Source organism: Staurois parvus, unplaced genomic scaffold (genome assembly GCF_062004578.1).
Source record: "Staurois parvus isolate SC_StPar_1 unplaced genomic scaffold, SC_StPar_1.0 ptg000272l, whole genome shotgun sequence".
NCBI classification, from domain to species: domain Eukaryota; kingdom Metazoa; phylum Chordata; class Amphibia; order Anura; family Ranidae; genus Staurois; species Staurois parvus.
The window spans coordinates 1,291,684-1,310,669 of NW_028318068.1; the positions used below are offsets into that span (position 1 = coordinate 1,291,684).

Genomic DNA, 18,986 nt, shown 5'->3' on the forward strand with positions numbered 1-18,986 from the left:
TACTGCTGCTCAGGGGCTCTGGCTTTCAGCAAAATGGCAGCCTCCAACAAGAAGGGACAGGAACAAACCATTAATTTTGGTAGCAGAAGTATTATTGTGGAATATATTTTCTTTGCTAAAGAACATTGTTTTTTATCAAGTTGTTAGTGGTAAAGTTTGGACTTAATTATTTGTAGGTAAGGCTCAGGTACTATCGCACATAAAGGGAGATTTCCTAAAACTGAAGATTGCAAAATCTGGTTCTTTCTCTGAGGATGTGCTTGGCACGTAACGCGTAAGGAGGAGCCTACGCATGCCGTGACGTCACGCCGTTGGAGCATCGTGGAGCTCCGGCGGCCATTACATCTGACAGGACGGTTAGTCCTGTCTGTACTTGTTTGACTGTACTGGATGCATCCCCCTTGCTACTGTAATTTTTTCTACAAATAAATTTGTTTAAGCAATACTTCACTATGGGCATCTTTTCTTGAACCCCCGTGGGGAGCAATTTTTTTTCCCAGATACCGTTTTTTGCCTAGTGGAGGAGTCGTGCTCTTCTGGTGGATCAACGTTCATTGTTTTCCTGTTATCAAGAGGATTTCTTCCTGTCCAGCTCTGCACCACCCGGGGATCTTCTCTGGCCAAGGGAACACCATTTCCATTCTGATGATTACCCCATGAGCTTTATGATCTCTACATTGCACTTTTAATGTGCACATCTGGTTAGTGTGCACTTTTACTCCAAGTCACCTTTGCTGGGACTATTTTTACTCACATTTACCTACTGTGACACTTATATATGTCAATTTTATTTATTTTTAGCGCTGCACTTTATTTATAATTTCTTGTGAGGATTTTTGTTGGTTATCCTATGTGCCTAGCTGCTCGAACTTTAAAAGCGCTCACTTATTTCTTTATTTATATAGCTGTGCATGGTAGCCAATCAGCTTCTAACTTCAGCTTGTTCAATTAAGCTTTGACAAAAAAAAAAAGGAAGCTGTTTTGGGGTTTTTTTTTTGCATGCTAGTCTTGTATTGAAAATGAAGAGGTTACTAAAGTTATGAAAATTCTCATAAAGGCAGAATACAACTTCAGAAGTGATGTAATGTATTCTTTTGTTCCTGAGCATGCGCGGTCTTGGTCACTTGATATAATGTGCTCATTAGAAATCGTTTGTTCTGTTATCGTACACAAAAACATTTTGTGTTTGTTCCTTCGGATAACTTTGCACGTACTGTCATGATTGGCTCTGGAAAGCTGTGTACTAACAAAAAGATTAAGTGATAATCGCTCCGAAAGCGATATTTTTCACCCGATTTTCTCATTGTATGTACAAGGCTTAAGAGCTAGAGAACCCTTCCCCTGTTATTGTATAGAATAGAGAACAGAGAGGTTTTTTCTAGCCCTGCCCCAGGGTGACAATGCTGCTCCATCATTGATACCATACAGACAGTGAACATTGTCACTTTAGGACAGGAAGTGTGTTATTGGCAGGATCACAAGTTGAAAAATTAAAGAAAAGGAATCCCATAATAAGAAAACTGGTGCAGCTGCCACATCTAAGGGGTAAACTGCAATATATACAGTTTTTGCTCTTGGATTTCGATACACTTTCATAATCAATACTTTCTAATGAGAAATAAACAATCTAGTCACATGACCAGAAATGATGTATCAGCAAATAACTCATTCATCATAGTTTACTGAATTAAGCAAATGTAATATTTTGCTTGCTTCCACCTTCCCGATGTCCATTTGTGTCAGTCAGAGCACCCAGGAACAAAAAACGTCTTTATTAGTCTCAGTGCAAAATATGCCACAATAACCACATCAACTAAAACTTCAGCAGTCTGTGGTGTTTGTGCCACAAAGGGTGTATAAAAACTGGTATAAAAAAAAATACCAGCTGTCGTCTATAGTAAAAGTCACTTTGGTTGCAGTAACAGAAGTGTCTGGGGGGGGGCAGTCTGTTCTTTGCTGGTGGTCAGGTGAAGTGTTTATCACACAGACTCGAATTCCTTCTGCCAGGCGCTGTATTTCTCAGCCAGGCTCTTGGCGGAAGGCTTCGTGTGCGCTAAAACCTCCAGGAAGTCAGATGTGGTGACCGTGTCTAGACGAATCACTGGCATGTCCTTATTTCCTAAAGAGATGAGCATGGGTTAGGTATGGAAATACCATCTTAATAAGCACTACATGCATGTATAAGAAACAGTTTGGTAAAAACTGGAAAATTCTAGTTTACTCACAAACCATCTTAGAATTTGTACATTAGCTTTCATTATCGTAATGTAACAGATTTATTTTATCTCCCCTTTCGATAATTCTTTCAATGCTAGTATGCCATGAATTCTGATCTAGAAGCTAGCAGTGAAGACCAAGCTGTCAAATGATTCTAACCTGGGGACAGACATCTGTATGAGGAGGTCTGTTTGAGGATAGACCTCTGAGAATATCTAAAGACAGACCTGTATGTGAGGATGTCTGAAGGCAGGCCTGCATTTGAGGATGTCTGAGGACAGGCCTGCATGTAAGGATGTCTGAGGACAGATCTGCATGTGAGGATGTCTGAGGACAGGCCTGCATTTGAGGATGTCTGAGGACAGGCCTGCATTTGAGGATGTCTGAAGACAGGCCTGCATTTGAGGATGTCTGAAGACAGGCCTGCATTTGAGGATGTCTGAAGACAGGCCTGCATTTGAGGATGTCTGAAGACAGGCCTGCATTTGAGGATGTCTGAGGACAGGCCTGCATGTGAGGATGTCTGAAGACAGGCCTGCATGTGAGGATGTCTGAAGACAGGCCTGCACTTGAGGATGTCTGAGGACAGGCCTGCACGTGAGGATGTCTGAGGACAGGCCTGCACGTGAGGATTTCTGAAGGCAGGCCTGCATTTGAGGATGTCTGAAGACAGGCCTGCATTTGAGGATGTCTGAAGACAGGCCTGCATTTGAGGATGTCTGAAGACAGGCCTGCATTTGAGGATGTCTGAGGACAGGCCTGCATGTGAGGATGTCTGAAGACAGGCCTGCATGTGAGGATATCTGAAGACAGGCCTGCATGTGAGGATGTCTGAAGACAGGCCTGCATGTGAGGATGTCTGAAGACAGGCCTGCATGTGAGGATGTCTGAAGACAAGCCTGCATTTGAGGATGTCTGAAGACAGGCCTGCACTTGAGGATGTCTGAGGACAGACCTGCACGTGAGGATGTCTGAGGACAGGCCTGCACTTGAGGATGTCTGAGGACAGGCCTGCACGTGAGGATGTCTGAGGACAGGCCTGCACGTGAGGATGTCTGAGGACAGGCCTGCACGTGAGGATGTCTGAGGACAGGCCTGCACGTGAGGATGTCTGAGGACAGGCCTGCACGTGAGGATTTCTGAAGGCAGGCCTGCACTTGAGGATGTCTGAGGACAGGCCTGCATTTGAGGATGTCTGAGGACAGGCCTGCATTTGAGGATGTCTGAAGACAGGCCTGCATTTGAGGATGTCTGAAGACAGGCCTGCATTTGAGGATGTCTGAAGACAGGCCTGCATTTGAGGATGTCTGAGGACAGGCCTGCACGTGAGGATGTCTGAAGACAGGCCTGCATGTGAGGATTTCTGAGGACAGGCCTGCACGTGAGGATGTCTGAGGACAGGCCTGCACGTGAGGATGTCTGAGGACAGGCCTGCACGTGAGGATGTCTGAGGACAGGCCTGCACGTGAGGATGTCTGAGGACAGGCCTGCACGTGAGGATGTCTGAGGACAGGCCTGCACGTGAGGATGTCTGAGGACAGGCCTGCACGTGAGGATGTCTGAGGACAGGCCTGCACGTGAGGATGTCTGAGGACAGGCCTGCACGTGAGGATGTCTGAGGACAGGTCTGCACGTGAGGATGTCTGAGGACAGGCCCGCACGTGAGGATGTCTGAGGACAGGCCCGCACGTGAGGATGTCTGGAGACAGGCCCGCACGTGAGGATGTCTGGAGACAGGCCCGCACGTGAGGATGTCTGGAGACAGGCCCGCACGTGAGGATGTCTGAGGACAGGCCCGCACTTGAGGATGTCTGAGAACAGGCCTGCACTTGAGGATGTCTGAGGACAGGCCTGCACGTGAGGATGTCTGAAGACAGACCCGCATTTGAGGATGTCTGAGGACAGGCCTGCACTTGAGGATGTCTGAGAACAGGCCTGCACTTGAGGATGTCTGAGGACAGACCTGCACTTGAGGATGTCTGAGGACAGACCTGCACTTGAGGATGTCTGAGGACAGGCCTGCACTTGAGGATGTCTGAAGACAGACCTGCATGTGAGGATTTCTGAAGACAGACCTGCATGTGAGGATGTCTGAGGACAGGCCTGCACTTGAGGATGTCTGAGGACAGGCCTACATTTGAGAATGTCTGAGGACAGACCGATGTTGGAGCATATACTTACGTGTGAGGATATCTGATGATGGATCTACATTTGAGGATGTAAGGAGAGACTCGTATTCGAGGATGTCTGAGGACAGACCTACATTTGAACATAGACTTATGTGTGAGGATACGCATATTTAAATCTACATTTGAGGATGTCTGAGGACAGACCCATGTTTGAGGATAGACCTACATTTGAAAATGTCCAGGAACAGACCTACATTTGTAGTTGTCTTAGGATAGATCTGTATTTATATCTGTCTAACTGCAATGTGTAAGCTGCTCTTGAGCCTCCTGTCTGACGCTACTTAATTTATGCCCTTCACTGACCGAAGAATATTGAGTCATATAAATATCCTAATATCTACATCGTAATGCAGCTAAGAATCAGGCCAACAGTTTCTCTAGAATTACCTCATCCAAAATTACATTTTTAATTCTCATTTTAAAGGGACCGCAAAGTACAGAGTACCTTACAATATTTTGTGCACATCTTTTAAGGCCCTATAGCTATAGAGCAGCCCTCTTATCTGACTTGAAGCCAAGTCCTGCCCTGTGCTGGACCTAGGTCCCAAACACCTCCACCCCTTATAAGCTCTCCCATGATTAGAGCCTACCTCCTACTCATGCTATAGTTATGGCCCTCTGCATCACAGTGCTCTTAGCCTACCCATGGGGGCTTCCAAACTGAATGAGAGTATTTCAAAGACAGTGGGGGATACTTACTAAAGCTGGAGAGTGGAAAATCTGGTTCAGCTCTGTATAGAAACCAATCAGCTTCCAGGATTTATTGCCAAAGCCTAATTAAACAAGCTGAAGTTAGAAGCTGATTGGCTACCATGCACAGCTGCACCAGATTCTGAGAGCACCAATTTTAGTAAATCTCCCCCAGAGTTTGTCTGGTATTAGAGTGAGACAGTTTATCTAACCCTTTACATATGTATACCGATTGCTAGAACTTAATGAGATATAAATATTTTCGAAACATTCCTTTATGTTTGCTAAAAAGCCAAAACACATACAGCAAACCTGTTAATTTGCCCAAAACCAGCCCATAGCAGTTTGATGGACCTTTTTTTTAAAATTAATTTATACTCACCAGCCACTTTATTAGATACACCTGTTCAATTGCTTGGTAACACAAACTGCTAATCAGCCATTCGCATGGCAGCAATTCAATCCATTTTGGCATCTAGAAGTGGTGAAGTTCAAACTGAGCATCAGAATGGGAAAGAAAGAGGATTTAAGTGGCATGGTTGTTGGTGCCAGACGGGCTGGTCTGAGTATTTCAAAAACTGCTGATCTACTGGGATTTTCACACACAACCATCTCTAAAGATTACAGAGAATGGTCCGAAAAAGAGAAAATATCCAGTGAGCAGCAGTTGTGTGGACAAAAATGCCTTGTTGATGTCAGAGGTCAGAGAAGACCGGCAGCATTCAGATGGTAGGGTCAGAATTTGGTGTAAACAACATGAAAGCATGGATCCATCCTGCCTTGTATCAATGGTTCAGGCTGGTGGTAGTGTCATGGTGTGGTGGATCCATCCTGCATTGTATCAACAGTTCATGGATGTGCAGCCGACAAATCTGCAGAAACTGTGTGATGCTATCATGTCAATATGGACCAAAATCTCTAAAGGAATGTTTCCAACATCTATGCCACCAAGAATGAAGGCAGTTCTGAAGGCAAAAGGGGTTCCAACTCGGTACTAAAAAGGTGTACCTAATAAAGTGGCTGGTGAGAATCGCAGCTTATATGGACAATCCCTGCTTACGGCAAGGTGAGGCCAGACATGCAGATGTAAGTAATATATTGCAGTTTGAGTGACCTCGATTGTTGAATTTCCCAATGTGGTCCTTTTGATTGCTTACCTGGCTGGTGGTTCTCTAGTGCATCAAATATTTTCCTCACAGGCCTCATAGCTGCCTCTTTACACACCAGTTTAATGTCTGATCCAGAGTAACCGTCAGTCTCCTGAGGACACAAAATGATGTCATGTTGGTTAAAGTGTGGCTCACTTGGCTTGTGCTTGTAGCTACCAAAGGTAGATTACATGAATGAGGGAAATCAAATCACAAAAAGAGAGGATGGAGAGGGAAAATTACCAGAGAAAGGCTAACTTCTGGAACCTATCAAGTGGACTTGAACTCAAAAAGTGAAGGCTTGGTGTGTTATAGGGAACACTTGCAAATGGTAATTGTGTCTAAGCAATACCTTGGGCCAAGAAACTTCTGTTCTGTAGCCTCACAACTGTATATCTGCAGTGTGATATCATCCAGGGCTCTATCATGAGGAAGCAAAGCCCTGCCTGTACACAGATGATGCCTCCACACGAGATACAGTACAGTGCAGAATAAAGCATGGTAAGTCAGTAATGGGGAACAGATCAACTGCAGACGGCCCACAAGCAATAGTGGTGAGGAGTCCTTTTCGCTCTGTCTGCCTTTGCTTTGGGCACAGCTTCCACAGTTTTGACCCTCTTTAGGTGTTATGTCTTTAGTGGGCCGAACAGGCACACTGGTGGTGGTTTGAGGAGAAAGGATGCCGAAGATTCTATCAATGCTTTTAGCTCAGCAAAAAGACGAAGACTGGAGTCTCCAGTGGCTGGTTTGGCGTGCATTCAAATTTTACAGGCTGACATTTTTTCTGTTGCATATATAGTATATTGGTCACAGATTTATGAAAACTTTAAATTTCTCCTCTAAGGTTGCAACACAAGAGTACACTGTTCCAAATCCCTTGCTACATGAGAGAAGCCTGATTGGGTAATTTTTTAGGTAAAACCCCCAAAATTGGACCTTTCTTAACTTTACTAGTCTGAATAATACATACCTGGAATGACAATATCCAGCAACATTTTTTTTTTAAAAGGTGATCTTTCGTTTAAAGTAGTCTCTGCGTTCCAGTTGGGTGTCCTTTCCTAGGGTGAGATGATGCCATCTGTCTGTTACAGATAGGGGAATGCATTGCCTCAATTCACTCACCTCACTGATCAGAATTTACACTGTAACCCTGCATCCAGCCACAAGGTAAGGTGCAGAAAGGTCTACTCTGTGTCAGATATTTGTGTGCATAACCAAGAACTGCACAGGCACCAGCATTTATATGATTGTGTTATTTCTGAGCCAACGCCCAAGTCCAGGAACTAGATAATGACCATGGATGAGCCTGAACAAAGATGGTTCAATCCGAGAACAGAAGATAAAGGCATGTTGCGATCTCTGTGAGAGGTGTTAAATACCTGGAAGTGCTACATGTACATATTACGTAGTCTGCAATAAATTTCCAAAAAATACATCAGATTATAGGTCCACTTTAAATTCCATATGAATTGTATGGGCACACAAAATTCTTACCTCCCCCAGAGTGCTGTACTGCAGCTCAGTTCTCAGCTCCACACCTCCGCTGTTGCTCACAGGAGGCAACCAGTGACGGATCATGGCCTCCCGCGCCTCTTTACTGGGCAGATCTACCAGAATCCTCTTCTCCAGCCGCCTTAACATAGCATAGTCCAGCTCCCTGCGTAAAATACACTTTGCTGTTATATCATGGTTATATTTTTGATTCCAACGTTAGTATTTATGAGTGCATACAGTGTTTGTAAAACACGTTTTTCTTATTTTCTTTCTTTTGTGATACTTGGGACCCCAAACAATGCCTGCTAATAGTTGAGATCCCAAAACAATGTTTGCTGATAATATTAGTAAAACCACCACTATATATTGTACAAAGCAATGAGTTGTGGTTGTGAGTCCTCATGGGTCAACACATTTCTCTTATTTGACTTAAATTTTTACTTAAATTTTGGTATATTTATTAGTACCTTGTGGTAGAGTGAGTCAGCAGTAGGAAATGCCTAAATTAGTATATACATGCGTGTTCCCTTTCAATGCCAGTAAAGCCCAACATTTATTTTGTGTTGTGTACAGTTGTGTTCAAAATAATAGCAGTCAGACATCACTAACCGGATCAATCACTGTTTTTGGTAGAAATGATATTTCTACATGGCAAATAATTTCCTAGCAGGTGTAGTAGAGTAATAGAAATCTAACAGACCCAACAGTCATGACATGCATGCTGCTGATTCTGTGTAATTGAATCACTCATTGAAAGGGGCATATTCAAAATAATAGCAGTGTGGAGTTCTATTAGTGAGGTCATTCATTCTTTGAAAAACAGGTGGCAATTATTGCCCTTATTTAAGGAAGGAAGGCAGCAAATGTTGTACATGCTGGTTACAGTGCATTTCTCTCTGAAATTCTGAGGAAAATGGGTCGTTCCAGACATTGTTCAGAAGAACAGCGTACCTTGATTTAAAAGTTGATTGGAGAGGGGAAAACATATAACGAAGTGCAGAAAATGATAGGCTGCTCAGCTAAAATGATCGCAAATGCTTTAAAATGGCAACCAAAACCTGAAAGATGTGGAAGAAAGCGAAAAACTACCATTCCATTGGATAGAAGAATAGCCAAAATGGCGCGGACTCAGCCAACAATCAGCTCCAGGAAGATGAAAGAAGGTGTGACGTTCCCTGTGAGGACTGTTACAATTAGAAGACGCCTATGTGAAGCCAAGCTATCTGCAAGAAGCCCCCGCAAAGTCCCACTGTTGGAAAAAAGACATGTGCTGAAGAGGTTACAATCTGCCAAAGAGCACATTGACTGGCCTAAAGAGAAATGGCGCAACATTTTGTGGACTGATGAAAGTAAGATTGTGCTTTTTGGGTCTAGTGGGCGGAGACAGTTTGTCAGACGACCCCCAAACACTGAATTCAAGCCACAGTACACTGTGAAGACCGTGAAGCATGGTGGTGCAAGCATCATGATATGGGGATGTTTCTCATACTACGGTGTTGGGCCTATTTATCGCATACCAGGGATCATGGATCAGTTTGAATACATCAGAATACTTGAAGAGGTCATGCTGCCTTATGCTGAAGAGGAAATGCCCTTGAAATGGGTGTTCCAACAAGACAACGACCCCAAACACACCAGTAAACGTGCAACATCTTGGTTCCAGACCAACAGGATTGACGTTATGGAGTGGCCAGCCCAATCCCCGGATCTTAATCCAATAGAAAACTTGTGGGGTGACATCAAAAATGCCGTTTCTGAGGCAAAACCAAGAAATAGAGAAGAACTGTGGAATGTAGTCCAATCATCCTGGGCTGGAATACCTGATCACAGGGGCCAGAAGTTGGGTGACTCCATGCAACACAGATGTACAGCAGTTCTCAGAAACAGTGCGACTACAACCAAATATTCATTAAGTGATTCAAAGGAAAGCAAAATCTTCAAACATTTCTCAGTTTATATAGTGAATGTTTGAGTTTGTAAAGAAGAATACAAACACTGCTATTTTTTTGAACCATCTAATATTCACTTTTCTTCAATTTTTTTAGAGGAACAACACAAATTTGATCTATTTTTCTTCATGTTTTGATTTGGAATAGAATGTGTCGTGTTCCCAATGCATTTGTGTGGATGGAAATAAAAGCTATTAGAAGGATTTTGAGCTTTATTCACTTTTTTCGACAGACTGCTATTATTTTGAACACAACTGTATATTTGATGATCATGGACGTGGCATGTGAGCCGTTTACAACCTAGTCCAATGTCTGCTGATACTTGGGACCCCAAAACAATGTCTGCTGATACTTGGGACCCCAAAACAATACCTGCTGAGTCTTTGGACTTCATAGCAATGCCTTCTGAAAGCTAAGACTCCAAAATAATGCCTGCTGATTTTTAAGACCCCAAAACAATGCCTGATTATATTTAGGACCTCAAACAATGCCTGCTGATAGTTGGGACCACAGAACAATGCTTGCTGAAACTTGGGACCCCAAAACCATGCCTGATGATATTTTGGACCCTAGAACAATGTCTACAGATACTTTGCACCCCATAAAAATGCATGCTGACACTTGGCAATACAGAACAATACATGCCTATACAAAGGACCCCAGAAGAATGCATTCTGACCCTCGGGACCTCATAGATGGATACATGCTGACTCTTTCAACCCCAGAAAACAATGCATGCCAACGCTATGGACCCCAAAAAAATGTATGCAGATACATGGGACCCAGAACAAAGCATGCTGATACTTGTAGCACCCTGTACCAATACCTGCTGACATTTAGTATCCCCACATAATGCATACTGACAACAAAGACCCCAGAATAATGCACATTGCCACTTAGGGCATCCAGAACGATGCCCCAAAACATGAAACATCAACAAATGAATACTAAAAAAACAATGATTCAAGAAAAAAAAAAACATTACAATTCGATAAAAAAACATTTTTGAAACATAATAATAAAACAATTACACCAGGTTCAACAAGAGTCCATTCTCTGTTTCTGAAGGCTGCTTTAAATGTTTTTGTTACATAAAGATTATGGAGAGATCAGCGAGGTTGCAGTGCAGCTGAGTTCTTATCCCACCAGTAAGAAGAGACATCACATATGTACAGAGATATAAATCAGATTACAGGACCCCTCCATTCCATTCACTCCACCCTCTGCACAGCTTTAAGTACTTTACACTTGAAAGTTAAAACCCTTCTTACTGGGAGCATAGTAAATAACTTGCCTCCAAAGTCACAGGGAGCCTTTTAACCTCCTTGGCGGTATGATTCTTTCCGATTTTTGGTGCTGAAAGCGGTACCATTTTTTTGCATGCAAATATGTAGTTTTTTTATTGTAGGCCTGTAATTCTTAGGAATAACTCACTGAAATCTGTCCGAACAAGAGTCTAGCAAACATCCCGGGTAGGATAAAATTTGAAACACGTAATCATAAATTATAATTTAATAAATGATCATAAAAAATAATAATATAATAATAATACATTTAATTCAATAATATAATCAAACCCAAAACACTGAAATGTGAAATATAGCGCCAAGTTAGCACATTGCTGAGCAAAGTCGCAAAATCGTTTTCAGTGTCTGATGAGGAATTTCCCCACAAATCATTATCACTCAATTCTGCAAGTGGTTCTGATTTACTATTGCTGTTCTCTAGCAGGGCGCAGGACAAAGCATTAGGGACAAGATGTATGTGAAATTGGTTGAGACAGCAATGTTTTACTATGTAAAATGTAAAAAAAAAAAAAAAGAAATTTTTTAAAATTTTTAAATTTCCCGCCGCCAGCGGCGCTCGTACGTCCCGACGTCACAGGGACAGGACACAGAAGCCGGATGCCGGCATCGGCCGGAGGAGATGGCCGGGACGCTGCAGGGGACACATCGCGGGAGCGCAGGGTAAGGTAAGTGAAGAACAAATGCCGGAGCAGTGCCGCATGGTATTCCCGAGTGTAGCTCGGGGTTACCGTTTGTGGTACTGAAATGTTACCCCGAGCTACACTCGGGAATACCGCCAAGGAGGTTAAATACTGACATATGGCAGATCTGAGTTTAAATAAAGATTATATTTTTTTTTTTATTCTGACGACAAAGAAAACACATTAAAGAGAGGAGGAAGAGCTCACAATTAATCTTTAAATGTTTTAAGCAAAACTAAGACCCTTTCTGTTGATCTGTGCTTAGAGACTGCGGATATGTAGTCACACAACACTGTCTGTGGCTCTTACCAGGGCAGATTAGAAGCGGCTAAAACAAACACGAGGTCGTCTGATCGGGACAAGCCATCCATCTGTACCAGTAACTCAGTCTTCATGCGGCGGCTGCCTTCGTGTTCACCCCTGAGAGAGTTAAAGAAAAAGCTTTTCGAAAAACATGTTCTTGTACTGAGAGCAAATAAGATGTGACAGTACAGAATGAAACTATTTGTTTTTGCTACATATGAGTATTACACCTTCTACAGTACAATATAAGGAGATTAACATGTTCAGCTCTCACACCTGTAGGCCTCATGCACACGGGTGCTTGGGACTGTACAACCTACAGTTCAGGAGTATTTATTTATTACAGGTACTTCTATAGGGCCATACATTTACATACAGTTGTGTTCAAAATAATAGCAGTGTGTTGAAAAAAGTGAATAAAGCTCAAAATCCTTCTAATAGCTTTTATTTCCATCCACACAAATGCATTGGGAACACGACACATTATATTCCAAATCAAAACATGAAGAAAAATAGATCAAATTTGTGTTGTTCCTCTAAAAAAATTGAAGAAAAGTGAATATTAGACGGTTCAAAAAAATCGCAGTGTTTGTATTCTTCTTTACAAACTCAAACATTCACTATATAAACTGAAAAATGTTTGAAGATTTTGCTTTCCTTTGAATGACTTCATGAATATTTGGTTGTAGTCGCACTGTTTCTGAGAACTGCTGTACATCTGTGTTGCATGGAGTCACCCAACTTCTGGCCCCTGTGATCAGGTATTCCAGCCCAGGATGACTGGACCACATTCCACAGTTCTTCTCTATTTCTTGGTTTTGCCTCAGAAACTGCATTTTTGATGTCACCCCACAAGTTTTCTATTGGATTAAGATCCGGGGATTGGGCTGGCCACTCCATAACGTCAATCTTGTTGGTCTGGAACCAAGATGTTGCACGTTTACTGGTGTGTTTGGGGTCGTTGTCTTGTTGGAACACCCATTTCAAGGGCATTTCCTCTTCAGCATAAGGCAGCATGACCTCTTCAAGTATTCTGATGTATTCAAACTGATCCATGATCCCTGGTATGCGATAAATAGGCCCAACACCGTAGTATGAGAAACATCCCCATATCATGATGCTTGCACCACCATGCTTCACTGTCTTCACAGTGTACTGTGGCTTGAATTCAGTGTTTGGAGGTCGTCTGACAAACTGTCTCCGGCCACTAGACCCAAAAAGAACAATCTTACTTTCATCAGTCCACAAAATGTTGCGCCATTTCTCTTTAGGCCAGTCAATGTGCTCTTTGGCAAATTGTAACCTCTTCAGCACCTCTTTTTTCCAACAGTGGGACTTTGCGGGGGCTTCTTGCAGATAGCTTGGCTTCACATAGGCGTCTTCTAATTGTAACAGTCCTCACAGGGAACATCACACCTTCTTTCATCTTCCTGGAGCTGATTGTTGGCTGAGTCCTCGCCATTTTGGCTATTCTTCTATCCATTTGAATGGTAGTTTTTCGCTTTCTTCCATGTCTTTCAGGTTTTGGTTGCCATTTTAAAGCATTTGCGATCATTTTAGCTGAGCAGCCTATAATTCTCTGCACTTCTTTATATGTTTTCCACTCTCCAATCAACTTTTTAATCAAGGTACGCTGTTCTTCTGAACAATGTCTGGAACGACCCATTTTCCTCAGAATTTCAGAGAGAAATGCACTGTAACCAGTATGTACAACATTTGCTGCCTTCCTTCCTTAAATAAGGGCAATAATTGCCACCTGTTTTTCAAAGAATGAATGACCTCACTAATAGAACTCCACACTGCTATTATTTTGAACATGCCCCTTTCAATGAGTGATTCAATGACACAGAATCAGCAGCATGCATGTCATGACTGTTGGGTCTGTTGGATTTCTATTACTCTACTACACCTGCTAGTAAATTATTTGCCATATAGAAATATCATTTCTACCAAAAACAGTGATTGATCCGGTTAGTGATGTCTGACTGCTATTATTTTGAACACAACTGTATATATAGTACACAGCCGTCCCTGCTCTCAAGCAGCTCACAATCTAAGGTACTATACATACTAGTGCCAATAGAGAAAAGAGACAGTTAACCTGCCAGCATGTCTTTGAAGTGTGGGAGGAAACCGGAGTACCAGGAAGAAACCCACGCAGACACAGGGAGAACATGCAAACTTCAGGCAGGTAGTGTCGTGGTTGGGATTCAAATTAACGACCTTAGTGCTGCTAGGCCCAAAGAAATGAATGACTATATGCGGGTATGTGCAGTACTTACATAAACATGCAGATGTGTACAGACATATACTCCTGGACACAGTCTGCCTTCCAGGTCATATGTTCATACACATGTGCGATTCAAGTGTTTATGAAAGTACCGGCAAACCGCCACTAATTGTAAAACCAATAGGCGCTCCTGTTAATAAAAAGTGAACTTTTTTCTACAATTTCTGCTGAAGGAATGAATCTGGGTTGATTGGGACTGATTAGGATTAACTAAAGTGTTATACAGATTTGCAGGTTTTTTTAACTTGCATGGTTGCTTTAACTGACATTGAATGCCAATCAAAGGGCACAACTTTGATCTGCTATGAATGAACCAGAGAAGTTTTAATAACTTTGCTTTATTGCAGCTTTTCCTGACACTACAAATGTGTTTCTGAGTGTTGGCCCACACATGAGCAATAAAGCTGGGTTCACACTTGTTCAGGTTGGGATCGTTCGCAAAATTGCGTGCTTTCCCGACCCCCAGGCAAAACACGCTGCTCTTTAGCAGACGCAGGGGGTGTCACTGATCCTTAATGCCCCCCCACCCCACGGATTGGCAAAACGCCAATGTTTTTGCACACTCGAAAAACCTCATGGTGCCGCAGGTTTTTTTTTAAAAAAGAGGGTCTGGGACTTCTTTCCCCGTGTTTCTGCGGATGGGCTGCCGTACCCACAGAACGTGCTTGGCACAAGTGTGAACCTAGCCTTAGATCTGCTCCTATGGAAATATCATTGCTGGTAAATGGGGTTGAAGAACTATGAGAAAGTAGGGGTTGGCCATACTATATGCATGTGCAGCATGCCCAATGTTCACAACTGGTTAAAGGCCACTAAGAGTATTTGCCTGACCATGCAATCTTGCCCAGCCACAGCCCAGACAAAACTTGTAATCAGAGGTCATTGATGCCAAGGCTAAACAGCATGTGTTGGTTAATGCTTCAATAAATTCTATGACTTATTTGCATAGCTAAATCATTTTTTTACATGTTTTTAGGGGTACTTGGTAAATGACATGCCCGACGTCTTGCTACAGGAAACCTGTGTAGACATAAAATTTGCAGACTGCCGCTGCCAACCTCTGTTCCTGAAAATACTAGTTGCCTGATTTGCAATGGTAATCTATTAGGTTGAATATTTTTTTGTTGCTGAATTAGAACCAATATCCAGATCAGGAGGTCTGACCTCAGCCTAACTCTACGTTTAATGTCCCTTTAAATAGTGCATTTGGGCCAAGCTAGCCCAAACAATCTATTTACTGCACTAACAGGTGCGCTTCCTGGGCACGCTTTATAAACTGTATGCAGCCTCAGCTACATGCAGTATACAGCGCTGTGTTCTGCTTGTGAGATGAGAACTCCCTCTTCTACTCCTGGAAAAAAAAATCGAGTTGGGCTGAGCACTGCTCAGCCATTCATTCTATGTATTTGTATGCTTTGTATTCTATGAATGAATATAACGTTTCCTCTAATTAGATGAGGCGGAGAGGTAGGCTGATGTTCTTGTCCCACTGCTGGAACACAGTGCTGTAAACTGTATGTAGCTAAGGCTACATACAGATAATACAGAGTGTCCGGCATGTGCACCTGGTAGTGCCTTAAATAGTTAATCGAGTTATTAGTCCAATTAATCTGATTAAAGGAACATTAAACGTAGAGTTATGCAGGCCATAGATGGGTCGAAAATCGGACGCTTTTTCGGCCGAAAATAAAAATCAGCCGATTTTCGCACTGTTAATGGGTTAATTGGTAGGTCGTTTTTCGAGATTTTGGCACATTTTTTTCATCGGTAAAGTTGGAAAAAATCGTCCAATTATCCCAGCAATGATGGGCAAATTGGGAGGAGGAGGAAGAGGAGGAGTAAGAGGAGGGAGGAGGAAGGAGGAGGAGGGGAGAGGAAGTAGAAGAAGAGGAGGAAGTAGAAGAAGAGGAGGAAGTAGAAGAAGAGGAGGAAAAGCAAGAAGGAGGAAGAAGAAGGAGGAGGAAGAAGAAGAAGAGGGAGGAGGAAGGAGGAGGAGGAAGGAGGAGGAAGAAGAGGAGGAAGGAGGAGGAAGAGGGGGGAGGAAGGAGGGAGGGGGGAGGAAGGAGGAAGAAGGAGAAAGAGGAGGAAGAAGGAGGGAGAGGAGGAAGAAGGAGGAAGAAGGAGGAAGAAAAAGGAGGAAGAAGAAGGAGGAGGAGGAGAGAGGAAGAAGGAGGAGGAGGAGAGAGGAAGAAGGAGGAGGAGGGAGGAAGAAGGAGGAGGAGGAGGAAGGAGGAGGAGGATGATTCTAGTCGCTTTTATATTTTATATGAAAAGTCTTGCGGTTGCAACAATGTATCTATTTGTATCCAAATAAAAACATCTGTATCCGAAATGGATACAAATGGATACATTGTTGCAACAGCAATACTTTTTCATGTCAAATATAACAGCGGGGGTCTCTGCAAGGGACAGAATTAAATGCCGGCCGTAGACGGGACGAAAATCGGCCGATTTCTTTTACCATTGGTGGTAACATCGGCCTATTGAACGACCGATTTTTCATTTTTTTTTAAAAAAACGGACGGTTTTCGACCCGTCTATGGCCTACATTAGGCTTTAAAGTGAAACTAACCCAACAATCAGAGCTCATTCACCACATGGTGCAAAAGTCGTCAGTTTTTCTGCATGCGTTCAGCAAGGGCGCAATGAAATCAATTGTTCTCTATGTGTCCTGTTCACACCACAACAATCTGCAGGAATCTGTAATGTGTTTAACACTCATTGAAGCGCGCATGAAAACTGATGTAAACTGATGTCTCTGCAAATGACATCTGGAAGTCAGTTTCCATCAGTTTTTCTGCAAGAAAAAAATTAAAAAAAACTGTGAGCAGGGAGCTCTTTACTCCAGAAAAGACATGCAAAAATCCAAATAATGAGACTGCGAAGTTGATGGACAGAGAATAGTTTCTGGTAGGATGTATGTCTGGAAAGGGAACAGCAAAGAGGTGCCAGACTGATGTTTGCAAAAAAAAAAAAAAAATGACTACTAATTTTCTATTCTATTAGAAATCTACTCACCCTGGCCCTGTCCCCCTCTGACTCATCACAGACTCCAGCTCATCCAGGAAAATGGTGGAGGGGGCATGGAAGCGAGCCAGTTCAAATAAAACCTGTGTGAGAAAAAACTTTAGGTTTAAATGTGAAAAATGAACCTCTAAAATGGAATTCAAGGCTGTACTCAGAGTACTGCGGTCTGGTTACATGATCTCCCCAGCAGCCAATTTCAGGGGAGAGGAGAGAGTGCTGACAACCGATGGAATGCCTGTGCAGTCATATCACTCATAGGCTCACTATGGGGCATCCATTGATGGCTATCCCTCCTCTACCCTGTGTACGCCAAAACACAGGTACATTGTACGCCAAAACACAGGTACATTGTACACCAAAACACAGGTACATTGTGTACGCCAAAATACAGGTACATTGTACACCAAAGCACAGGTACATTGTGTACGCCAAAACACAGGTACATTGTACACCAAAACACAGGTACGTTGTACGCCAAAATACAGGTACATTGTGTACGCCAAACACAGGTACATTGTACGCCAAAACACAGGTACATTGTACACCAAAACACAGGTACATTGTACACCAAAACACAGGTACATTGTGTACACCAAAACACAGGTACATTGTACACCAAATAGAGAGAAAAACAGGTGGCGCACACACCTAGTGCATTATCCAAGGTTTATTGTAGGAATTAAATCATAAAAACATACTCACAGACGAAGCATGTGTCTAAAAAGCATAGAAAAATGACAATGGCCACAACGGCAGGCAAGGTGTTCTCACTGTCAGTGCGGTCAAATGGCTGACGCGTTTCGGGGACGAATCCCTTTCCTCAGAGCTGGTGACCAACCTCTGATGCTGATGCACGATGAATGGAAAGTAAAGTGAGAGCCCTGCTGTTAGATACATGCTTCGTCTGTGAGTATGTTTTTATGATTTAATTCCTACAATAAACCTTGGATAATGCACTAGGTGTGTGCGCCACCTGTTTTCTCTCTATCCAGTGGCTGATTTCCCCGTCTGAGGAGGGCTGCACCCCTGGAACATTTCCTTTTGGTTGTCGCTGTCCTGGTACCCTTGGCTTCCCTTTTGGCTGTGCATATCTTGAGGCGCTGGAGAGTACATACGCTATCCACATTGTACACCAAAACACAGGTACATTGTACACCAAAACACAGGTACATTGTGTAGGTGAATTAGGATGCCATTCTAAATTATTAGCACCCTCATGCACCAATGCATGTGAGATTTGTTATTGCATGCATTACTGCAATGTATAGGTGGGAAGCCAGTCAGAATGTCTCGGTTGTTATTGTACTTGTTTACTAGAGCTGCAGCCTAAATTCAGCTTCCCCAGCATTTAATTGCAGTAGTCCAGCATACCCTGGCTAAGGCTGGCCATACACTATACAATTTTCTGTCCAATTTCAGCCCAATTTCCTTTAGATGTACCTTCAACTATGTAGTCCAAGGGCCTGTCTAATTGGATACAATTGAAAGTGTTATTTAGGTTTGACCTCATATTATATGGTTTTTGGTAAATCTAAAGCAAAAATCTCAAGAAATTTGTGTAATGTATGGCCAGCCATAATCATAACTAGAGCTCTGCAATCAGCAGGGAAAATTAGCTTTTTTGATTGGAGAGCTCTAGCACCCTGCGGGTGAATCTAAATATACTTCATTTTTTATTTGGAATTCTAATCT

General features: G+C 42.8%; 1 protein-coding gene across 2 annotated transcripts in view; it reads right to left on the reverse strand.

Moving 5' to 3' along the window:
• Nucleotides 1-1,661: 1,661 nt before the first annotated feature.
• KATNAL2 (katanin catalytic subunit A1 like 2) overlaps nt 1,662-18,986 on the reverse strand; it is a 70,157-nt gene continuing 52,832 nt past the window's right edge. The window contains exons 12-16 of one of the 2 annotated variants that reach the window (XM_089681595.1): nt 17,286-17,377; nt 11,984-12,094; nt 7,739-7,901; nt 6,254-6,356; nt 1,662-2,119 (exon numbers count right to left, since the gene is read on the reverse strand). In XM_089681595.1, coding sequence (XP_089537721.1) covers nt 1,980-2,119; nt 6,254-6,356; nt 7,739-7,901; nt 11,984-12,094; nt 17,286-17,377 — 609 coding nt within the window. In that variant the 3' untranslated portion in view covers nt 1,662-1,979. The remainder of the gene's footprint in view (nt 2,120-6,253; nt 6,357-7,738; nt 7,902-11,983; nt 12,095-17,285; nt 17,378-18,986) is intronic. The other variant, XM_089681596.1, reaches the window with a different exon arrangement.